The 25,862-nt window shown below is 34.5% G+C and overlaps 1 protein-coding gene across 2 annotated transcripts in view; it reads left to right on the forward strand.

The window, feature by feature from the left end:
• Window positions 1-22,494, forward strand: part of GOPC (golgi associated PDZ and coiled-coil motif containing) — a 40,469-nt gene extending 17,975 nt beyond the window's left edge. Inside the window, exons 2-9 of one of the 2 annotated variants that reach the window (XM_027087851.1) lie at window positions 4,456-4,620; window positions 6,186-6,209; window positions 9,822-9,997; window positions 10,967-11,132; window positions 13,507-13,602; window positions 14,266-14,430; window positions 16,552-16,732; window positions 19,439-22,494. In XM_027087851.1, coding sequence (XP_026943652.1) covers window positions 4,456-4,620; window positions 6,186-6,209; window positions 9,822-9,997; window positions 10,967-11,132; window positions 13,507-13,602; window positions 14,266-14,430; window positions 16,552-16,732; window positions 19,439-19,569 — 1,104 coding nt within the window. In that variant the 3' untranslated portion in view covers window positions 19,570-22,494. The remainder of the gene's footprint in view (window positions 1-4,455; window positions 4,621-6,185; window positions 6,210-9,821; window positions 9,998-10,966; window positions 11,133-13,506; window positions 13,603-14,265; window positions 14,431-16,551; window positions 16,733-19,438) is intronic. The other variant, XM_027087859.1, reaches the window with a different exon arrangement.
• Window positions 22,495-25,862: the final 3,368 nt, after the last annotated feature.

Raw genomic sequence — 25,862 nt, forward strand, 5'->3', positions numbered from 1 at the left:
TGGAAATAGAATCCAAATTCAGCAGGGCAGAAACATGAAGTTTGAAGTGAGGAGAGTTTGTATTCAAGATAGGGGAGGAATACATACATAGGAGGTTGATTGCAAAACAGTAGTTCTGGCTACAGACAGGCCATTGTTTTAAATAGTTCAGTTTAAGGCCAGGGGTGGGAGCCCGCTAGCCTGAAGCTAGGAAAGCTCCCTCTGCTCACCTCAAACCCCTCCATGGAAGTCTCCTCCTACCTAACATGTACTACATGAAAACCCATTTCATTTAAACATGAGTAACAGAAAAGGATTTTATTTAAATCCCATATAAATGTATTGTAATCAGAAAAGGTAAAAATTAATAGAATACTGTGACAACAGACAACGAAGGCATATCAGAAAAATAAGGCTGCAAAGCAGTTGGAAACTGTAAACTGTATTAGAAAATAAAGGAAATTAACAATGTTATTCACCTATGAATAAAACAGAATAATTCAGAGATAGGAAAACTCAGAAATAAAGTAATGAAAATAAAAAGAATACTTGCAGAACTTTGGGAAAAAATAGGAAAAAAAATCATTTCAGAATGGATACTAATTTGGAAGAAGTGTAAAAAATAGGTAGTGCAGTAAGTACAGCAAGAGGAAGAGGATATACAAGGGGAAAACAGAAAGGATTTGAGAGGAAATTGCAAATATAAAAGATAGGGAAAGAATAATTAATATTAGTATAATTGGAGTCCCTGAAGAAGCATGAAACAAAACCAATATTTAAAACTTCTATCAACAAACTCTCATTTATTGCTGGTAGGAATGTAAAATGGTTCAGCCACTGTGGAAGACAGTTTGATGGTTCCTTAAAAAGTTAAACATAGAATTATCATATGACTCAGCAATTCCACTCCTAGGTATATACCCAAAAGAATTGAACACATGTACACAAACAAATATATGTACACATATGTTCATAGCAGCACTGAACATAATTGGCAAAAGATGGAAATAGCCCAATGTTCATCAACTGACGAATGGATAAACAAGTTGTGGTATGTACATACAGTGGACTATATAGCTGAATATATTATATCTGAATTTTTATAGTTAAATATATTATTCAGCTCTAAAAAGGAGTGAAGAAGTACTGATACATGCTATAATATGGATAAACCTTGAAAACATGCCGAGTGAAAGAAGGCAGACACAAAAGGTCACATATTGAATGCTTCCATTTATATGAAATATCTGGAATAGTTAAATCCATAGAGACAAAATGTGGATTGGTGGTTTCCAGAAGCTGGGGACAGAGAGAGTGGGGAGTGACTGCTTAACAGGTACGAGGCTTTCTTTGGGCGTGATGAAAATGTTTTGGAACTAGATACAGATGGTGACTGCACAACATTGTAATTATAATAAATGCCACTGAATTGTTCACTTGAAATGGTTAATTTACTGTGATATGAATTTTGCCTCAATAAAAAACAAATTACCAACCAATTCACTCTTTAAAACTATAACAGAGCATTGAATCTGCATGTTGAGAAGAGTACACATGGACCTAGAATGATTAACACCATGCTACATTTTAGTAAAATATGGGACTAAAAATAAAGCAGACACAAGATCAAGTCACTTATAAGAGAAAGAAAAGATTAGGATTTTGGACATTTAAATAGAAGCGTTTCATACCAGAAGCCAAAGGAGCAACATATTTAAAATACTCAAGGAAAGAAAATATGAGCCAAAGATTTTATATGCAGCCAAACTGACTTCAGATATAAAGACCACAAATAAATAGTTATGAACATGCCAGAAATCAGAGAATACTGTTATGAGAGCTTTCTGAGAAATCTACAAGGCTAGAGAATGAGTTGAATTCATAGGAGCAGCTCTGGTAAAAGGTCAAGTGGTCAGTATAGAATTTATTTAATAGTGGAACTAAGACTATCAGTGTTAAGGATGAGAAAATGTTTAAACATTGCATATTGTATGCTCTGCATTATAAATATAGCGCAACTACCGAAAATGGGAGAAAAGAGTATCTTGAAAGTAGTATAAGCTTGATGATTGCTCATAGTTATTAGCTGAAATACCAAGATAACGCTTTATCAAGATGCTGGAGAAGAGTAAGAAAAGGGGGAAGAAAATGCTAATAGTTTCGTGACTGTTCATAGCAAGGATGTTATCTTAAATATAATCTAAAGAGGAAATTAAGGATATTATCTAAAAGTAATTATTAAAGTTACAGAGTTTCCAGAATACTAAAAAATATATATTTTAAAATCTAGCAATGAGCAGTTAAGACCTTACATGTGTATGTGCTATTTACAACTATAAAATGAAAAATATGAAAGGTTAAAATAGACAAAATTATACCAGGTAAATGCAAATAAAATGAAAGTAGGAGTTGCAAACTTGATAACAGATAAGGTAGAATTCAGGTCAAAAAGCATTTAATATGGGGGAGGAAACTACTGACATATTGAGCTACGTTGAAGTTAAGCACTCTGTTCATCAAAAGACACCTTTCAGAAAGTTAAAAGACAAGCCACAGAATGGAAGAAAGCAATTGTAACTCATACCCAATAAAGGACAACCCTATTAGTAATCAAGAAGTTTTCATTAAAACCACAATGAAATGCCACTACATTCCTACCGGAATGGCTAAAATTAAAAAGACTCACAATACCAAATGAAGGCAAGGTTGTGAAACGATCAGAGTTCTCATATATGGTGGGCATGTCAGTTGCTACAACCATTTGGAAAACTGGCCTTTTCTGCTGAGGTTTAACATATTCATACTCTGTAAACCAGAAGTTTCCTTCCTAGATATATACTCACCAGAATTGTATTCCATAGAAAGCTAGGTAGGGTGTTGCTAGTGTACCTGTCTTCACCTCCTTACCTGCACATATCATGTAGCTAAAATGTCATTGAGAGAAAATGTTCCACGGTTATATGGTGTTGATGGTTGCACAATTCTATGATTATACGAAAAGTCACTGAACGGTACACTTTAAAAGAGTGAGTTTTAATGGTAAGTGAATTATATCTCAATAAAGCTGTTATTAAAAACAAAAACAAAAATGTCATTGAGAGCATGTAGTGATTTCCTACCAGATTTAATCTCAGTTTTGGTTTATCATCCAAAGCCATTTGTTGTATCTAGCCTCACTTTCCTATCCAGTTTTGTGCAGTCTGTCAATGTACAGCCCCTGTCAGTAGTCTAATCTCCTTGCTAATAACACCTTCATATTCTAGTAAGTGCTTTCATATATAAGATTAATAATATGAAAATAGTCAAAGCCATGGGTATTATCCCTATTTTATTTATTAAAAAAATCTTATTTGAAGTATAGTTGACTTACAGTATTACATTAATTTCAGATGAACAACAAAGTGATTTGATATTTTTATAGATTATACTACATATAAAGTTATAAAATATTATCTATATTCCTTGTTGCTGTATATTACATCCTTGTATCTTATTTATTTTATACCTAGTAGATACTATCCTATTTTAAAATCAGGGAAACTTGAATGGACACAGTGATTTATCTGGAATCACAGGGCTAGTATTAGAATTTGTTTCAACTTCAAGATACTTATTGAGCATCTTTTATGTAGTAGGCACTAGTTGGTGCAGTTGGGATGTTTAGGTAGATTCTAATTCTCTGGTCTCTCTACTCAGAGAATTTACCTACGTTGCTTCTAGTCTGTCTCCCCTTGCTAGTCTTCTCATCTCTTGACTGCTTTACTGCTTCTATTTGTCCTTGTTGTCATTTAACTTCAAAGCCCTTCTAAACTCTCTTTTCCTCACTAACCTTCTTTAAACCTTCCTTTACTTTGAATTTCTTGGGACCTGACCGATTCTAAATATATCTGTAACTTGCCACACATTTTTCTTTAGTTGGTTCGATGCATATTTATTACCTCAGTTGATAAGGAAGCTTCTCAAGGGCATAAATAATTATCACCTATAATTTAGAAAGTATTCTCCACAATTTTTTCCCCCTCATTGAACCAGCATACTTGTTGGCTCCGTAGATGCTTATTAGTAAAATTATGTTCAATAGAAAACTAAGGCCTTGCCTTGGTCTTTAACCTACTTGTTAGTTGGGAAGATCAAACACACACAAGGGATATGTCCTGTTTGCAATTGTAAAACAATGTATCGATTGTGAAAAATGAAAAGCTTCAGATTGAATGGCTGAGTGGCTCTGATGAGTTGTTCTGCTACAGTGTAACAGTTAGCTGTAGCTTACAGTTAATAATGGACTTCTAGTGTTCATCTATTCATTTCAAAGATAGCCTATGTCATTCTTGAATAATAATTATTAGAGTCAAAATAAAGAAAATTAAGCATACTTAATGTTTTTATTGTAGCTGTTTTATTAAAAAAATTTTTTATTGAGGTATAGTTGATTTACAACGCTGTGTTAATTTCTGCTATTGTTGCTGTTTTTATAAGGCACAGTTGGTGGATCTGAAATCTGAACTGACAGAGACCCAAGCAGAGAAAGTTGTATTGGAGAAAGAAGTACATGATCAGCTTTTACAATTGCACTCTATTCAGCTTCAGCTTCATGCTAAAACTGGTCAAAGTGTTGACTCTGGTACCATTAAGGCAAAATTGGTAAGTAGTTTAGAGGGTAACATATATTTATATGTGTTTTAGAGGGTGAAAAGGACAATCTTTAATGAGTCTTTTTAATTATAAAAGTTAATATGTGCTCCTGGGAAATTTAGAAAATACAGGAAATGTGAAGGTCATCATAATCATCCACAATCTTATCACCTGGAGATGATCAGTGATAACATCAATAACCAATTGGTACTTAGAATAGGATCTTCTTCCTATTTAAAAAGATCTATATAAATACACTTAAAAGATATTTGTGATTATAACATATAAACATTTTTTTGGACCTATTGTATCAGTTAAGATTAAGTTCAGTTACATGTAACAGAAATCCCAAGTAACATTGGAATTATTCTTAAATAGTACAAATTATTTTCTCCTAGTTAAAGAAGCCCTGAGACAGGCATTCAGAGCTGATATGGCAGCTCCACAGATATCAGGGATCCAGTTTCCTTTTGTTGTTCTGCTCTGCCATCTTTAGCTCATGGTTTCTGTCTTCAGGATTTCTTCATATCTGCATTCCAGGTAGGAAGCAGGAAGATCTAAGGGCAAAATGATGCTTCCCAGCTGCATTAGTTTTCTTTAAAGACCTTTTCACGGAATCCTCGTCAGCTTTTTGCCAATCATTTAGCTGTCTCACTGGCTATCCCTAGCTGCATGTCATTCCCTTAGTTGGTCACATGACCACCTCCAGTAAAATTGGAGTTCTGTTAATAAGGAAGAAGAGGAAAATGGAATGGGGTGCCAACCGGTGGCACATTTTTTCTTTTGCTCTTAATATAAGTATCTTCCCTGCCACTGAGTGCTTTGTCATGTTTGCATAATGTTCATTGTGTAAATGTTCCATGATTAACTATTGCCCTCTTAATCAATGTAGGTTGCTGAAATAGAATTTTTTTAAAGTCTCATTTCTGTTTAACCTCATATGTATTGTGTACTATGTACCAGGCACTTTGTTAACTATAGGGGATACAGCAGTAAATAAGACAGATAAAGCTTGGGAGAGGCAGAAGATGAAATGATGTTGATGATGAGAGTAATACAGTTCAAAGTTTTACTCGTTTTCAGTTAATTCTGTTTAATTGGTTAGTTTCTAATAAGGATATGTTAGAATTTATTTAAATGAATATTTACATTCTCCTAAAGTCCTTTTAAATTCTGAAATTCTATAAATATAAATTATTAGTGTTGTTTTATTTAACTGAAATGAGTCAGATTCATAACTGCTTCTTTGGAATGTTTGATACTAACATTGAGAAACAATGTACAATTTCACTAGAAAAGGATTCACCTGACATTTTAACATTAGATTTGAAACATGGTGCTGTAGTGGAAAGGCACTGAACCAGGTGTGTTAACTAATTTCGATAAAACAAACATTTTTAATCTAATCCTGTGCAGTTACTATTGCTTATGGATTTGCAAATATATTTGTTCTAATGAACTTTACCCAAGTGATATTCAACATATGGGAATTTTCCTTGTAATGATTGTACCACTAAATAAATTCATTTGTTTGATGTTTTTCTAATTATAAAACTTTTTTCTTATATCTTAAGTCTGTCCCCTCTGTGGAGGAGCTGGTAAGTATGCCATTTCTGTTTTGCTTTAATATGTTATGCTGAAATGTTCTTAGTGCTTTATTTGCATAGTACATGTTGTCACTTTGTATGTATTTGAAAGTGATATTAACGATGGTAATTTTTTAATGTGCCAATACGTGAAAAGTTCAGCGAGTAGCCCATTGCTCTTTTCGCACCTTGTGTTGTTAAAAGATTTTTCTTTTGTTTGTGATTTGTTGCCATTATTTGCAGAACCCATCAGTGTTTGACAACTTCTGAGCTTTGTAACTTGCTCATAGGCTACTTCAAAAGAACAATTGATTTTCCTTATGCAGGCCTAGCTCTTTCCTCCTTTTCTGTTTGAATTTATTCCCAGAGAAAGAATGTGCATGTTGGTTTCTTATTTATCCACTGCATGTGTTATAACTTTTCATCAGTCTTGAGAATAATTGTGTGGCCTTTGAAACAACTGAATTTTGAAACCCTTTTTATTTTGGAAAATAACAATATATAAATTCTTAATATTTTTCCCACTACTTCAACCTAATCAGGTTCTAAATTGTCATATGACTTTTCTTCTTTTGAAAATATACTGTTTGGATATCGGAATACAAAATTAACTTCTTTGTTGTTACCTAATGATGAACAGGTTAACTAAAACAAAAAGGTTTTTTCCTTTAAATCTAAAAGTGAGGGCTTCCCTGGTGGCGCAGTGGTTGAGAGTCCGCCTGCCGATGCAGGGGACACGGGTTCCTGCCCCGGTCCGGGAATATCCCACATGCCGCAGAGCGGCTGGGCCCGTGAGCCATGGCCGCTGAGCCTGCGCGTCTGGAGTCTGTGCTCCGCAACGAGAGAGGCCACAACAGTGAGAGGCCCGCGTACCGGGGAAAAAAAAAAATCTAAAAGTGATTAACTTCAGTGTTCTTAGTCCTATTCTTGCTTGCATCTGTTAATTTCAGGTCTGCAAGTTTGTCAGATTCATTAGGGGTTTAAATCATTAAAGAAAGTAGTGTCTTAATATGTTTCTCAGATTTCATAAATATTATATAAATAGCTCATTAAAGTGTAAGTAGATAATCCTCAACATAAAATTTATTTAGCCCGTAAATAAAAAATTCTTGATCTCTAGGAACTCATTTTATGAAACAAACAGCATTAACCTCAGTAAATGTCATAAAAAAAGATTTTTGTACATCTTGTCCAAACTGAGGTTTTGTAACTGATACCTGCCCTTTTAGGAAAGAGATTCTGAAGTAAATTGAGATGTTAAGAATTCCAAAGTTGTTGTAAAAAGAGGATTCTAGATTATTAGTTCTTCAGATTAAAAAAAAAAAAAAAATCTAGGGACTTCCCTGGCGGCCCAGTGGTTAAGACTCCGTGCTTCCAGTGCGGGGGGCATGGGTTCAATATCTGATCGGGGCACTGAGATCCCACAGGCTGTGGGGTGCAGCCAAAAAAAGTAAAATAAAATAAAATAATTTTTTTTAAATCTACAAATTGTGTTCTAATGGTTATATTTGTTTTTTTACACAAGTTGAAAAAGCATGCTAATTAATCTTCCTTTTGTTTATCACATATATAATGACAGATATTTTAATCAAGGAAGTGATAAATATATTCAACATTTGGTAGTTGTCATTCATTTTAGTTTGTATTTTTTTTTGTTATTGTTTTTACGATTGTGGTACTCACTGCCTTGTATTTGAGTATATCATATATTGATGTTTAAATATGTCATATATTGATATGCTGTTGTCAAAACAGTAGATCAAAGCAGACATTGAAATTACTACCAAATACATTCCATTAATTGTTAAAAGTTTGCTTACATTTGTTTCTCAGCTTAATATTCACGATAAAAAGGGAAATAATTATAATAGTCACTACTCATACATTAGAAACAATATCATTTGCCATTCACTCAATAGAAACATTCTTCTTGTGCTGAGATGTAGATCTTTATTTAAATCTCCTGAAGGGGACATGGTGTAGTGAACAGTGTCATCCACATCTCATCAATAAATATAACTGAATTTTCACAGGATTTATAGATTCTGTACATAGTGAGTCAGTAAAAGCAGTTCTCTAAGTCAGTAAAAACACTTCCACTCAAATTTGGGATGGTTCTCTTGATCCAAAAATAACACTTAAAAGATCTTTTGTCCAACTCTCAGAAGGGTTTTATTTTGCCACACAGTTTGTGTGTGTGTGTGTGTGTGTGTGTGTGTGTTTGAATTTGAATTTGACTCCCTTTAGGCAGGATTTTGTACCTTCTGTTTTCCCCTCCACTTTGTCTTGTACCTGCCTATCTGTTCTGTGCTTGAATTCCAAAGGTATTTACATTTGTAACCCTTGATGTATAGGTACACTGTACTTTATACTTTGAAGGTATATTGAGAATTATTTCTCTGACATTTGAGCTGGTGATAAAAATTTGATGGCAAAGATCTTAAAGTTATATTCTCTGGCTAACACCTATAAATTCATATATATGGGTTATCTACCAAGTGGAGCATAGGATGGCATCCTTTTTTGAGAGTAAAAATGAATATCCATCCAACCTCATAGTAGGCAAGTGAGGCCAGTATTTTTCCTCAGAAAACAGTTCTTCAGTCACTTTAACATATGGACAAATAGATGATCCAGATCCCAAAGTTCAGTGATAATCTATACCATAGATATACCGTAGATATATATACATAGATACTATACTATAGATATCTATGCTATAGATATTTTTTACCATAAGCCATATTTTTTTAATTGAAGTATAGTTAATTTACAATGTGCTAATTTCTGCTGTACAGCAAAGTGACTCAGTTATACACAAATATATCTTCTTTTTTAATATTCTTTTCCATTATGGTTTATCCCAGGAGATATAGTTCCCTGTGCTCTACAGTAGGACCTTGTTTATCCATCCTGTACATGATAGTTTGCATCTACTAACCCCAAACTCCCATTCCATCCCTCTCCCTCCCTCCCACTTGGCAACCACAAGTCTCTTCTCTGTGTAGACATTTTTTAATGTGTAAATATTTTAATGCAGTTGTTACCAGCATTTCTCCATGACCATAAAATGTTTTAAAAGAATTGGAATATCTGTTCTAATTTAAGCATTGTCAGTTTCTTATAATGCTGTAAGATAAATTGGTCATAGAATGTATCTCTGCGTCACTGAATGGCTTTGACCTGTTTATAGAATTGCTGCATTAAAGTTCATTAAATGTTTGGGCACAACCACCAGAGTGATTACTTTGGTCTAGTTTTAGAGTCATTTTTAGGAAGTAGGGAGTAGATTTAATTATCCATTGAAGCCATTACTATTAGTGTGTGATAACATGAGCTTAGAGAAGGCTACTAATCTTGGTATCCTCAGGATCAAGGTGCCCCAAGCCATGTTATTATCTTACCTAGAAGTGGTTCCAACACCTTCTGGTACTAGTTTAAAAAAAACTAGATCCAAATCTTTGTGTTCCATTTTATAGAAACGAAGTGGTAATTTTTATCATATGCTTTCATTGTTGGTGTCATAGATTGTGTGCTTTTGTGTATTTTAAGGAACATGGTCTATTGCTAAAGAGTCTTAAAAGTGTATTCATTGCATTATTTTTTATAAAAAAATTGCAATAGGAAAGAGAGCTTGAAGCAAACAAAAAAGAGAAAATGAAAGAAGCTCAACTTGAAGCTGAAGTGAAGTTGCTGAGAAAAGAGAATGAAGCCCTTCGTAGACATATAGCTGTTCTCCAGGCTGAAGTTTATGGGGCAAGACTAGCTGCCAAGTACTTGGATAAGGAACTGGCAGGGAGGTACGTGGAAAATGAGTACCCCTGTGCTCTTAGGTGACCAACTGCATAGTTAAAGAGGTTGACTCTTATCTCTTTCGGTAAATGAAATATTAATCTTTGTCCTAAGAGTGATTTTATCATTGACTGTAGCTTACTGTTAACTTAATATTGATAGCATAACATATTGCAAATTTATTTAGCCATACTAAATAAGTATTTCCGGTTTACACACACACACTGTTAGTTAATTACTGTGAAATGCTAACAACTCTTAGAGCTGCACTTTTTACCATTTCCTGCCTTGACACCATAACAGATGATGTTAGGACTTCCGTAGGAATTCTTTCTGTGATCATTGAAACCCAGTCTTTCTTGCCCCTCAAAAACATGTTGGAATGACAGTGGTTTTATCATAATAATACAGAGTTCTGCTTGTATTAATTTTTTATGGTAAATTATTCACAAACTTTGGTGATTCATTATTATTACTAAATAATTTTCAGCTTATTGTTCTAATGTCATATTAAGGACTGATGTGGAACAAATAAAAATAATTTATATCATCTTGAAGTGCACATTTTCTAATAATTTTACCACATTTAAAGAAATAATCATTTTGTAAAAAGATACTCTCATTGGAAAAAATGTTTTGTACAGTTAGCCTCACCTAAAGACTAGTGTGATTGCATGCAAGACATGAAACATGTTAATTGACATTAGTAAATTGTTTCTAAGATGTATATGAATTAAGTATGTGACTAAAGAAGGTCTCAATCATTCTTTTTTTTTAAACTGATTTTCCCTTGAAGACACCTGTCTCTTTCAGAATTTTCATGTCTCTAAATCTGAGACACATCAGGAGGTTCCTGAGTATTAGTTTTATTACTGAATTAGATTTATGCAAAAACTACTTGTGTTCAGTAATTCTTCTGAATTCTTTCTATAGTATGTATAATAAAAAACTAACTGAATTCTTTTCCCAATATGAAGGGTCCAACAAATACAATTACTAGGACGAGATATGAAGGGACCTGCTCATGATAAGCTTTGGAACCAGTTGGAAGCTGAAATACATTTGCATCGTCACAAAACTGTTATCAGAGCCTGTAGAGGGCGTAATGACCTGAAGCGACCAATGCATGCACCACCAGGCCATGTATGTTTGCTTTTCTGCTGTTTCTCACTCAGCCTTGCCCTTTCTTTAATCACAAGTCCTTTGCATTTAAAAAAATTCTACTAGTATTTAAAACCTTTATTTAAAAGTGAATTAAACTTATTTAAAATAGGTACATATTTAAAGTTTCAGCAACCCATATAGCTCTTTACAGATTTACTAATGCCCAAAAATGATATTTCTGAAGACAGTGAACTATTGCTAGCAAATGCATGTTGCTTTGGCTCATATTTCAGAATTTTCCTGAATCTTGATTAGGCATGTTTACAAATATTTTAAGCTAAGCAGAGAGCGTGTGATCCCATTGATAAATTGGCAAATATTTTTGGATAGTTCTTTACAGGGGACTTTTAGTAACTAGATTTATTTGTAGTTTCTGAACTAACATTTATAACTGTTTGGTCTTGCATTAAGGTGGAATTTGAGGTCTGTGTCCAATTGTCTGCTTCTGTAGCCACCACTGTACAGGAGGTTTTCTTTCTACTTGGATAAAAATTTATTAAATTTCACTACAACAGCAGCCTAATGATAGAAACCTTAATATAATAAAATCATATCTAACTCCTACCCAGTGGATCACATATCTTAGTAACACATAAAGCCTGACCTTGAATAGTAAAATTATTTGTGGCCTCTGAAAAGATTATTGCAAGAAAAATTGATATGTATGTCTAGTTGGTGGGAGAGGAGTGGCGATTGCAATAAGCACTTATGCCATTGTCTACTTTGGGACACTGTTGGTCCCCATTAACTTCTAGGCAGTGGCCAGATCATAAATGTTATTTTATGCTAAATAAAGGAATTTGAACCTTAACCTGATAATCATGAGGTTTTTCAATAAAATAGTGGACTAATAAGATTTAATATTTGTTTGACAATTACTTTGGTATAGTGAAGAGGATATATTGGAAGAGGGCCTAATTGAAGTCGGAGAGTTACATTTAGAAAGATAATAAAATAAGGAGAAAGTGGTTAGAGGAAGGACAGGTTTGAGAGAAGTACAATCAAGAGGATCTGGTGACTAACTGCTTTTGGTTAATTAGGTGAGTGAGAAGGGAATGTGGGTTTTTGGTTTGGGCAGCTGTGTGAGATGGCATGCATTGATAAAGCAAATAGAGGGAAAGGAAGATTTTGGCAGAAAGATGATGAGATCAGTTTTAGACATGTAGTGTTTGAGGTGCCAGTGGGACAGCCAAGTTATATCCAATTAGATATATGGCTCTGGAATTCTAGAGAGAATTCTGAGTTGAAGATTATTAGGTAAATCATCCTTTGAACCATGGAATTGATTAAGTCACCCAGGGAAAATATATAGAAAGTAAAAAGATGGAAGGAGACTTTTATGGAGTGAGGGACGGAAATGGATCACCAAAGGAAGGAGCCTGAGGTGGAGCTATCAGATATAGGCCATCTAGGAAAGCACTAGTGTAATAGATACCAAAGAAAAGAGAAGGTTTCAAGGAGGGGATAGTGAACAGTATCAAGTTTCTGCAAGGTTCAGAAGGGCAGTGACTAACAAACGTATTCATTGGAAGTAGCCACATTCGTTACCAGTGACTGTAGAGAAGACAGATTCATTGGAGCAAGTGGGGGCAAAACCCTAATTACAGTGGTTGGAGTACTGAATGTAGGAGGCAAGGAAATAACTACAGTTAGGATTAACTGTGTGTGCTGGTTAAGGAAAGATGGAGGGAGGATAGTAGGTAAAGAAGACAGTGGGTGATTGAAGGGTTTTTATCTGTGTTGTTTTGTGTTTGTACATGGTCAGTATTTTAAAGCTGGATGAGACCTGGAGTTTTTTCATGTGCTGAATTAGGGAAGGAGCTTGTAGAGAGAGGGAAAGAGTAAAGGTACCAGAGAAAGAATTATTAATGGAACAAGGTCCTTTAGTTAAGAGGTAGACTCCAGAACGCAAAGAAATGAAAAAGTAATTAATGATCCAGTTGGCATTATGTTTTTCAGTTCTACAAGTCAGTTAAAATGGATATAGATCTTTAAGGCATTTTTCCAGTTAAGATAAAGTTACCTCCTTTCATTTCTTGAAGATATTTGTTTATCAGTTCCTGGCAGTGATTTCTTTTGTAATGTCCTACAATTTAAAAAGAGATGTACCAGATGTATTAAAGAAGTTAATAAGAGCGTGAGAAAATCATCTGTATTTCACCGTGTTAACAGAGGAACTATTTTTGCTTTCCCATTTTATCTATTTATTAATTACTTTCTTAACACTATACTGTGTATCCATTACAGGCAACTAATAAAGATTGCTAAAAGCAAGTTATGATAGTATGGGTTTATTCTATATGGTATATTATTTAAGTAGTACTAAGTTTTCTTCTTTTTTTCCTTCAATAAGGATCAAGACTCTTTAAAGAAAAGCCAAGGTGTTGGTCCAATTAGAAAAGTTCTCCTCCTTAAGGAAGATCATGAAGGCCTTGGCATTTCAATTACAGTAAGAAGTAGTGCTTCCAGTCTTCTTTTCTACAGTTGTCTAGTATTATCATGCTCCTTTGTTGGACATCATTGGGAAATAAAGTATTCTGAATATATTTTCTAAATAACTAAATTTATCCCCATGGGTAACAACACACACACAATTATGATTAAAAGCTAGAAGGTGGAATGTACCAAACATTGCATTTCATCCACTTTGTGTTGCATATTTTTTCACATTTTAACATCTGTGAAATTGAGATTCATCTTATAATTATTTTTGTGGAACATAAAATAATGGTTTGTCTTACCGTTCATAGTGACTCAGATTTGATAAAATCTAATAGTGCTGTGGACTACTAATACATAAAATATATTTATTTATTTATTTACGAGAGCAGCTAATTGTTGTTTTTTTGGTTTTTTTAGGGTTCTTCGTTTTTTGGCTCTGGAATGCGTTTTAAAAAGCACATGTATATTATTAATCGTTTTATTTAGAAGTAACTTTGATATTCATAATAATTTGATTTACCATTACCTAAATATAATAGCAAATAGAATTTCACTCAGTATTTATAATAAGAGATAGTATAGGTGCTTACTGAAATGTTCTTAGGAAAATATCAGTAGAATAGTCTGTGACTATGCAAAGGTAAACTAATTTACTGCTTTTTTCGGTTAGGGTGGAAAGGAACATGGTGTTCCAATCCTCATTTCTGAGATTCATCCAGGGCAACCTGCTGATAGATGTGGAGGGCTACATGTTGGAGATGCTATTCTGGCTGTTAATGGAGTTAACCTAAGGGACACAAAGCATAAAGAAGCTGTAACCATTCTTTCCCAGCAGGTAAGTACCCTTTATGTAACTAAAATTGGATCTGTTGATTGTTCCTTTTTGAATCTGTTGAATATTTTGTACTTCCCTAGGAGGTTTCTCAAGTAGTAAAGTGTATATATATAGATACTAGTTCCCTATTATAGAAGACATTCAGCCAGATTTACTGAAAAAGATTTGCTCTTCTTCACAGCTGTATAGTTTTGAGCAAGTTACTTAAAGTCCTTTATGCTGCAGTGTCCTCATCTGAGAGCTGTAAGGATTAAGTATGTTAATACATATAAAGTGTTCAGAACAGGACTTGGCTCTTAGAAGGCAAAACATTATTAATGACTAAAACGCTATACAAATATAAAGTACTATAGAAAAAACAATGTTAGAAGTGGATTGATTTTACAGTCATAAATGTTGGCACTCAAGGGTCCTTAGAAATCATTTAGCCCAACCCTCTTATTTAAAATGAGTGAACTACGCTTCTTAGAAATTAAATGATTTGCTTAAGGTTGCAGAACATATAAAGAGTTGAGAGTTACATCCAGAGTCATATTTGTTATCCAGAGCACTTACAATGTTTTTTTGTTTTGTTTTGTTTTGTTTTTTTCCTTCAAGAATAAGGTTGAGGGAATTAGAGAGGTGTTGGTTAGTACATTGAGATATTTGGAGGTGTTGGATCATCAGCATAGTATGCCAGGGTAGAATTGAATCTCAGACTTGAAAGTGAATTTATAGCTCGTTTAGTTTAACTTTACGAGATGCATAAATATCTACAATATCACTAATTAAATAATTGTATTAAAGGGAGGACTTGTTGGTGATAAAACAGTCCATTTCATTGTTGTACGTTGCTGATTTTCAGAAAGTTCTTCCTCATATTAAGCGCAAAATCTGTTTCTTCATGACAGCTACCCATAGACCTGATTCTGTCATCTAGAGAACTTTACTGAAGACCACTGCATTTACCATCTCCCCCCAAATGGTATTTTTAAAGCATTGCCTAAGAATGCAGTGCTAGTCTCTTTAAGTTGGTGTTTTCTCAGCCCGACTTGGCTGTCATCCAGTAGCGTAAGAGTGAGATGAACAGCAGCTGTGGTAAAGGAGATGTAAACAGTCAGTTCATGAGATGCAGTTCATGAGATACAAAGTTGTATGGAAACACTAAGCGCATGTTAAAATTCTAAAGTATAACCTTAAACTGCTGGGAAAGAGGAGCAGCAGAGACTAACTTAGTGAGTAGCAATAAAAAAAAAAAAAAAATGGCATGCTTTCTTTTGAGCAAAGGCAGGCTATAATTTTCAGAGAATTATAAATACCAGACTTGGGAATAGTGATTGTAGTCTCTTATTAAATGACAATTGTAGCTTGTAATTTTTTTAACATGAAATAATCTGTAACTTTTTACCTGAACATAAAGTTGTTATTAAAGAATTACAATATAAATACTGCACATTTAGTCTAGTATAGTAGAAAGAGCAAGGACTTTGGAGTCAAATTTCTCTTTTTCTGTTTTACTTGTTCATCTTATTGAGAGAGTTACCTGCTCTCTCCAGGACTAACTCAGGTTTCTCATTCATGTACAAGGGACTATAATAATGTTATTCTGAGGATTGAAAGATAGTAATTTTGTACAATAAATACAGTAATTACTATTACTGCTGAACAGAATACCTTAACACTTTGGCACTCGGTGAAAGTTAAGGAAAGGCTCAAGACCTATTCAGTAAGAAACAAATCATTGTGTAGAGGTTTCTTGAATTAGAGAAAAGTTTGTGTGGTACCCTTAGGTGCAACTTTAATATCTGACTATTTAGATGGATTTGCTGAATTGCTATTATGGAAAGTATAAAATGGCAAAATGACTTTTAAACTGAACATTTGTTCCAAAATTCTGTAACTTGAATAAACATCCTTTTTTATTTTAGGTCTGTTAACAAAAATATTTTGATCAGTAGAAAAATCTGTAATATTAAAAGGAAATTACTTTTACCTCTTGAGATTCTAAAATTTCATTATTTGTTGTCTTGAAAGGAGATACATCTGAGGTCCAACTACTACTTCTCACCACAAAGAATTTGGAAATCTTTTAAAATTATAATTACAGTAACTTGGTTTCCTCATTTTCTTTCCCCATTTTAGAGAGGAGAGATTGAATTTGAAGTAGTTTATGTGGCTCCTGAAGTGGATTCTGATGATGAAAATGTGGAATATGAAGATGAGAGTGGACATCGTTACCGTTTGTACCTTGATGAGTTAGAGGGAAGTAGTAATCCTGGTGCTAGTTGCAAAGACACGAGTGGGGAAATCAAAGTGTTACAAGGTAAAAATTACTCTAAAAGTTATAATTAATGTATTTATTATTAATAAACTTTAAAAATATAAAAGCCTTAGCTGTTCTTTAGTACCACTGTTTTAATGATGGGGAAACCATCATTAACAAAATAGATAGCTTTCCCTTGCTAAATTATAGTTTTATTGTACACCAGTAACTACACCAAAATTTTATTTACATGTAAGTTCTTCTAGAGTCATCTTGGACAAGTACGTGACCAATTACTAAACTATAACTGATCCTTGAAAAATAAATAAAATTCAAGTTTTCTAGACTCTGAAACAAAGACCAACATGCCTTTTAGAGTAGATACATCTTAATGTCATCTTGCTGTTGTAATGCGCATTCTTCTCTCATAATGCAATGATTTTACAGGCTAAATATGAATAAGTGATTAGACTGTTATGATTGTTATTAATAGAATCAGGATATGTGATCTTGAGGATTTTTGGTTTAGTTCCTTTGCTATCATTTATACATATTTTAAAGAAAAATTCTAGCACTTTCTTTTACATGGAGCAGTGGTTCTTAAATTGTGATACATGGATCTTTGTGGGACCCTGAGACCTTTCAGGGGGTTCTTGAGGTCAAAACTTTTCATAATAACACTAAGGCATTGTTTGTCTTTTTTTGCTGTGTTGATATTTGCACTGATGGTACAAAAGCAATGGGGGTAAAACTATTGATACTTTAGTGCGAGTCAAAGCAGTAGTACCACTTTACTAGTGATCACTGTGTTCTTCCTTGCCATCCACTCAGAATGAAGAAGAAGAAAATGCCAGCTTCTCTTAAGAATATCCTTGATGAAATAGTAAAAACTGCTAATTTTATTAAAGCTTGAATATATGACTTTTTAATATTCTGTGTGATGAAATGGGAAGTATGCATTGTATTACTGAGTGTATGCTGAACAGAGATACTGGTCTTGAGGAAAAGTACTTAAGTGATTAATTTGCTAGCTGAACTAGTCATTTTTTTCATGGATGACAGCATGACAATTTTTACTTGAAAGAATGACCGACAAATTATGGTTGTTCAGACTATTTGGCAGCCATTTTCTTTAAAATGAACAAAGTGAATCCATCACTTCAAAGAGAACAACTGACTATTTATTGCCAGTGATAAAACGTGAGCTTTCAAGTGAAAATTAGAATTTTGTAAAACACGCATCAACCACCATGAGCTCAACAGCTTCCGGACACTTAAAGAACTTTTCTAATAAGACTGGTGGTGATATTAACGACTGTGATTTTTTTTGATATAGTAAAATGAAATGTGTCAGCTTTTGCTATTGCTACGTAACTCAGTGATCTGATATTTTTCAAATGACCAATGCATGATGTTACTAAATCCTGCATGGGTAAAAGAGCCATTCAAAGTGCAAGATAGACAAATGATTTTAATGTAGCAGAGTGTGAAAGTTCATTGATATGGTTTTAGATTCTATACTGTAAAATTTTGGTATACGATCAAAGAAGAATATTGACAGTTATCTGAAAAAGCTGAGTTACTCTTCCCTCTTCTATCTATATATCTGTGTGAGAGTGAACTTTCTTCATATACTTGTAACTCATTGAGTAGAAGCAAATATGAGAATCCAGCTATCTTCTGTAAAGCCAGACATTAAGGATATTTGCAAAACTGTAAAATAATGATATTCTTCTGACTAAATTTTTTGGAAAGTAGAATTATTTTCACTAAACAAATATGTTATTTATGTTAACATTTATGGAGTTTATTATCATTTTTAATAAAGTAATAAATTTTTTTTAGATTTCTCAGTTTTAATCACTAATATGGTAAACATCAGTACCTCACATAACATTAATAACCCACATGAACAAAAGCTCTTTGCAATTCTCAGTACTTATTAAGAGTGTAAAGGCATCCTGAGACCAAAAAGTTTGAGAACTGCTGGCATAGAGTTTTATAGTGAACTGATGAACTGTTGCCCTTTTGGTAAATCTATATGTTGTGAATTATCTATACAAAGACAGCAGTAGCAATCGTTCTCCCCGTGCATCTTGAACAAAACGATTGTGACACTATGTCAAAACCTTGCGCTGTTGAGCTACTTTTCCTTTGCTTTTGTTGTCTTTCACCCTTTCTTCTATTTTTTGTCAGGATTAGAGGTCTTGTCCCTTGCTTTTTGCAGCTGAGGCTAAAAGGTTCTCTATCACCTGTGTAAATTGCAAACCACTTAAAATGTGACTCAAAATGTGTACTATTTGTAGATTAACCAAAATTAGTTTTAAATTTTATCTGGACATTGGACAAATTAGATGTAATGGTAAACTAGTATGTGCCTCAGTGAACTGAAGTTAAATAATGTGAAAGCAAAATGTAAAAGAAAAATACAGTTTACAGTTCAACAGGTATTTGTGTGAGTAGAACTTACTGAATTTTGGGATTGTGTGTGTCAGTTCTAAGTTTCATAGAAAATTTGGTAGGAAATTTTATATAATTTTTAGATAGGTCCAATAGATAATATTAAAAAATCTGTACAGTGTTTGATATCTGCTATAAGAAGGAAGAATTCCTTTGTCAGAGATTGCTGACTTGATTAATCTAGGGTCCCATTATTTGCTCCATATTATTATTAATTACAGTGGGCATTCCTTTGTTATAGCTCAATAAAAGTATGAGTTTTTTTTTTTAACTAGAAAGTATCTGGATTTTTTCTCTTTCTTTCAGGATTTAATAAGAAAGCAGTAACTGATGGACATGAAAATGGAGACCTAGGAACTTCAAGTGAAACTCCACTCGAAGATGGTGCTTCTAAATTAGATGATCTGCACAGTCTGTATCATAAAAAATCTTATTAAACTGACTATCTCCAGACAAGATTGTTAATCAGACTATTCTGAATTTGGGGCACTAGGGAAGACGGTGACAAAGACTGTACAAGATCAAGGGAGGCTGTTGCCTAAATGAAAGCCGGGTACCTCAGGGCTTCACGTGAACAATTCTAAATGCATAAAACTCGCTGTTTTCTGTGGTATACCATAATTGGCTATTGCATGTAAAGTAATTTTGATTTTCTTAAAATTGTAAAGCACCAAAGCATGTGTTTCCCAAAAGGATAGTAGTAGGCTCTTAAGTACTAAATGAAGCACTACTGTTTTATTTGATTCCTTTTCCATTTAGTAGAAGGACAGTGCTAACTGGAATGTTTTTAAGAAATAGCCTTTAAATATAAGAGAATAAATGAATTCATACTGTATATTCCAGAATGTTAAGTGTGGTGTTTCAAAGGACAGAACTTGAATAGCAGAAATGTAGGCTTGACTTAATTTTTTTTTTTAACTTAATGTGCTTCCTGATATCTAAATCAGTTCTTAATGATCATTTATTATGAGTTTGCTTTTCAGTGTTATTCATTCAGTACAAAATAGTTTTCTTTAAGCAATCCGTTATCAATCAATGCTGCACTAGAAATAGTTTCAGAAAAGTTATTGTACATTGTACATTTTAGGTTTTTAGAAGAAATGCAGATGAGTGTAAAATATCTGTTCTCAATTATGTTGATCTTGTGTGCATGGTATTGGAGTATTACGTTATTAATGTTTAGTCACAAATGCTTTTTTTCTGGAATCCATGAAAGACAGTTTTATACATTTTGAGTTGTTCATAATGTTTGTCTTGTGATAGTCCTGGCACTTAAAGATACATCTTTTCTGTCAGTAAAAGCTCAAATTTATTACCATGTCAATGAGATACATTCAAAAGCAGTTTTCTCTGAAAGTACCTAACTGATTTGCCAGTCATCCAAAAAGCTGAGGCACTGGAGGGTAAGATAAGGTGAACCTGTTTTGAAATGGTAATTGTTTTGGTTGGCTTTTCTTGTTTGTGTTTGTTTGACTAAAGTGCTTTTCATATGCAAACTAGATTGCTACTTCGCTTATCCCAGGAATAAGCATGGAGTGCCTGCTCTCTTATTTACTGTTCCGCAGGCCACTGTACTGGGCAGGGGAAAGTGAAAATATTGCATTTAAAGAGATGATAGTTTTGCCAATATCATTGTTTTAAAGGACATACGTTGAAGGCAGTATTGATTGGGAGAAGGCTTTTATAGTATTATCAGTATCTCTTTCTAATATTCAAATGTTATGGGATATAAAACATGTTCTTTTATCTTTCCTAGATGCACTGTATATTTGTTCATAGGTAAATCTATAAAATGTATATACTTTATTTGGTGGTTTTGCTATTTATAAATTTTATGTTTTAACTGTTGCTCATTTATGGTTTGTTTTGGGTGGTTTTGTTCATCTGTATATCACCATGTTAATTTGTAATAGAAATGCACTTCATAGTATATATGGTTACTGATATTAAAATACCTTGTAGCATAGCGTTGCCTCTAAGCAGAAGCTAGTATTTAATTGTATAACTGAATAAGCAAGCTACATGTTATTGTTTGCTCCTGGTAGGCTAGGCCTCTTAAAAGAAAAAAAGTCTTCTCCTTATGCATCCCCTGCTCCAACACATGCCCCCATGCATGACATGAGATCTGCAAACTGGATTTTAGCCAGTGTATTCATTTAGTCAAAAAAATTTCCATTGTCACGTATCTGAAAACTTTTTGTTTTGACTTGAAACCATGTTATTTTACCTTTTTAAAACACAGCCTGGGATGGGATGGCCATGGCACTTTTTCAGAGAGTATCCTTTACCACTAAGACTGATTCCTTAGGAAATATTAGGTAACACCTTTTGATTTTCAAGAACTAATGTGTCTATAAAGCGTTTTTTCTTTAGAGCCTTGAATTGGCATTTCTGTGAGGACGCCATGTGATATGAAGAACTGTATGAGATGGTTGTGATACAAACTTTCTTGGGGTGATAAGCAGAATGAAAAATTTCCCAGGTAGTTTAAAATTGCAAAGGTCAGTTCCCATTTCATTCCTGCCTCACCTTGCTTTTGCAGGCCTATGTGAGAGCACTGTTGCTCAGATGCTACTATGAGATTCCCATCAGGTGTTTAGAAAGTACTCAGTTAAAAGTTCATTTTAGAATATATAGTCTTTGGGGGATGAACTAAGAATTACAGACTTTTCCCAAAGGACTGAATGAGAAACAGTTTTTATGTTTTCACGTTTACAGGAAAGAAACTCATAACGAGTTTCAAGGACAAAACCAAACAGATAAGGAGAGAACTGTTGCAAAGCCATTAAATTAAAAAGGAAAAAGAAAAATATACATATGCACACACAAACAGAATAGCTGAGAAAAAATTTTCAAGAATGTGAGGGTTGTATGTATGTGTGTATATATTTACATTTAACTTCTAAAATTCTAAGTGTCTGTTGTGAATATGATGGCAGACGACATTTGGGTTATGAGACTTGTTAAAATAGATTGAAAAGAGATGACAGTTTTTTGATCCTTGGTAATATAACTGAATGGTTTTAGCTGAACAGTTGTCAAAAGTTAGCCCAGCTTGTCATTGGTGCTGGTTCTGTTCCCCCCACCGTGGACTTATTTTGTTTTCATGTTTAGAAACAGTATATTGATTCATGTGTAAGTTGCACATTTCTGACATCCTTATTACGTAATCACTATCCCACCTATCCAGTCTTCCACGTAGGGTCAGCCTCAAATCTATAGGATTTTTGACAAATGTATTATATCTAGTTGTGTTGAATTTAGTATTTTTTTATTAGCCTGTAAATAAAGATGGCCTCTCCTACATTAAAATGGTATTAATCGCATTAAAAAAATAAACATTTTGCAATTCTTTCATGTTATATATTTTATTTATTATTTATTTCTAGTAGCTTCTGTTATTTGTACCAGCAAGTCATAAAGTCCATGCAAAGGCTGAACCTAGTTACTATGGTGGAACAGTTTTTTTTAGTAGGAATTAACTGTTTGATTTTAGGAACTATTTAATCTGAATTAGTTAAAAGCATATTGGTTGGAAGAAGCTGCCAGAGCAGCTGTGGGACCAGTTTTCTGTTGAATCGTAGCAGATGCAAAAACTCTAGTCTCCCTGGGTGAGTTTTATGTTACAAATATTGATGGCGAATGTTACCTTTGAGGATAGCATTGATAAAAATTAGAAAACAAATCCTATTAGATACTATGTAAGAAGGTATTTATCCATTTTATCATCTAAGCATATATGATTTAGAAGTTCCCAAATTGTATATAAAATAATTTTAGAAATATCTATAAACGTTGTTCAGTTTGTTTGCCTCAGAAGTTGTACGTGTGGTCATTTATAGTCAACCTAAGAACTAGGTGTAGAATGTGTGGGAATGCTTTTTCTTTATCAAGGGTATCTGAGGTCAATCAGGAGGAAAAACTCACAAATGGTATTTTACTCTAAGTATTAATTAATGTAAACCATATTTCAGAAAATTACTTGAGTTATGAACATTTAGAGGTATTTATTTTTTTGTCATTGAGTAACTTTGATTTAGTCCTAATACAATACGCTGTGTGTCAGCTTCCAATTCACCAAGCAATTTGGAAAAGTCTTTTCCCCAGAATTCACCCACATAGGATATTGTTCTTTTTATTAAATTAAAAAGATTATTTTATTAAAGGGGTTTTATAATTAACCTTTTAAAAAAAATTTTAGCTGAAAGGTATTATTGCAAATTACCATGTGCTGTTGGTGCTAAATATCTGTTTTGATCACAAATCTTTTTCAGGTGTATTTTGAGAGCTACAGTCATGGTCGTGGCAGCCAGGAGAATGCACCCCTCAGCTCTCCAGCAGGAAGGAACATAAGGGACTGAAGGCCCTCCAGCCTCTGCACTCTGGTCATCCCCACATTAAAGCACAGGCTCTGCCTCATGCTGCTGCCAACCAGGGGCTGAGCATGGCAGAGAGTTGATTCCTTCACTTTGGCTTGAAGACTACCTGACGGTCTTGCCAGACTCCTTTAGGATTGCGTTATAGTCTCTAAGTCACTTTCACCCAACCTTCCTTCTTTCATTTACCTGGGGTCATGCCTGCATCAGGGGCTGGTTGCCTCCCAGCTTCCCACCAACCCCAGCTCCCACCCTGCTTTTCCTCACCAGCACTGCCCCTAGTAAGTCTGTTCTATAGCTGATCCCTTCTTGATCTTGGTTTCTGCTTCTTGGAGGACCCAGACTAACACAAGTGGACCAGGAGTGAGATCTGAGAAAACAGGTTAATAGGAGATTAGGAGCTGGTTCATCTCCCTCCCAAAGGATGAAGAGGATGACATCCTGGCTGGTGAGTGGTGTACATATAGGCCTTGGCACAAGGTTATGGCTCAGTTACTAGATATTTCACAGATGGTGTGCAGAAAAGAGTTACCAAAGCAGGCCTGAACCTGTTATCCTTAGAAAGGCCTGCTTCTGAGGTCCACCTGTGGCTACTGTCCAGCAGTTTGGATTTCACGGGTGTTCCCCCCATTCCCTAATTGATAAGAGTGGTTTACTGTGCCTGAAATGTTTGTACGGACAATAGGGTTTATGTTGAACACCTGCTTTCCTTCTGGGAATCACGAATTTGGTACATGCTAGGCAAAGAGTGCCTACTTGACTGGGCACAATAAAAACCCTGGACTGCTATGCCCAGGCTCAGGCCAGCTTCCTGGTGGACAGTACTTTATACATATTATTATACATCATTGCTGGAGGAATTAAGCTCATCCTATGTGACTCCATTGGGAAAAGACTCTTGGAGCTCGTGCTCATTTCATCTGGACTTTGTTCATGTGCCTGTTCCCTTTGCTGATTTTGCTTGGTGTTCTTTCTCTGTAATAAATCACAGTTGTGAGTACAGGTCTATGCTTAGTCCTGTGGGCCCTTCTAGCAAGTCGCTCAACCTGGGGGTGGTTTTAGAGACCCCAGAAACAGGTGGTAACTTAGGCAAATATCCCCATGGAGAGGAATTCTCTAGAAGTTCAATGAGGCAGGTGTTTGATAAATACAGAAAGGACAGTGTCTACAAAAACAGCAGAATTGGCTGGTTACTGCTTAGTTGTATTGATGACCTATAGAAGGATAATGAGAGACTGAGGGATGTTATCAAGCTGTTAATACTGAAATGTGAGAGCCAAAGGACCTCTGGGGAGCTCATAAGGAGGCCTTTTCTCCTGCAATGGAAGGATTGAAACAGCTGAGATTCAGGCTGAGCATCTAATTGTTACAGTCACAAAGCTTCAGAGACTTGACTTAAATGTTCAGCCACATTATATTTTGTGAAATTCAAGGTGCTGGTAGGGAAAACCTAGAACCTTGAAACATGCCATGGGGAAACCTGGATGGATGCCTCTGAAGATGTTGACTCTACAGTCCCTACTGCATCCTACAGTCTTTCAGAAGCAGCCCAGCCTTCCCTAATAAGTCACCTCTGCTTATGCTGGAAGATGCTTCAGAGGCTGATATCCACCCCTCCTCCTCCCACCCGTTTCCCCCTCTCCCCCGCAGTCCAAGACAGTAACTGCCCCTCTCCTCTTTGCTCCTAGGCCTATAACTAGGGTTAAATCCTAGCAAATCCTGGCTGCAGATGTGCTGGGCCTGGTAAGGGAGAAGAAAGACCACACATCAAAAAAGGTAAGATTTGGCTAGTGTATCCTGGCAGAAGCCAAGGAAGTGCTACTGGGATTAGATTTTTGACAGTGCTTGATAAAGGGCTAAACTCTCCAGTTGAAAGAAAGGATTCAAATTGGAAAAAAATCCAGCAAAAAGTTCTTTATGAGGAACATACCTAAGGATACTGAAAGTTTGAAAGTAAAAAGATAAAGAAGATACACTAGGCATATATTCTCCAAAGGCAAGCTGAGATAGTTAATATTCATATCAGAGAGAATAGACTTCAAGGGAAAAAAAAGCATTATCACGCATGGAGAAAGCTACTTTTATATATATATATATGTATTTTTTTTAAATTAAAGTATAGTAGGTTTACAATATTTTTTTAGTTTCAGGTGTACAACAAAGTGATTCAGTTATATTTTTTCTTCAGATTATTTCCTACTACAGGTTGTTAAAAGATATTGAATATAGTTCCCTCTGCTATACAATAAATCCTTGTTGTTTATCTGTTTTATGTATAGTAACTTGTATCTGTTAATTCCATACTTATAATTTATCCCTCCCCCCTCCTTTCCCCTTTGATTACCATAAGTTTG

The sequence above is a fragment of the Aethalodelphis obliquidens genome, unplaced genomic scaffold (assembly GCF_003676395.1).
Source record: "Aethalodelphis obliquidens isolate GAN/ISIS:26980383/991018 unplaced genomic scaffold, ASM367639v1 scaffold3, whole genome shotgun sequence".
NCBI lineage: Eukaryota > Metazoa > Chordata > Mammalia > Artiodactyla > Delphinidae > Aethalodelphis > Aethalodelphis obliquidens.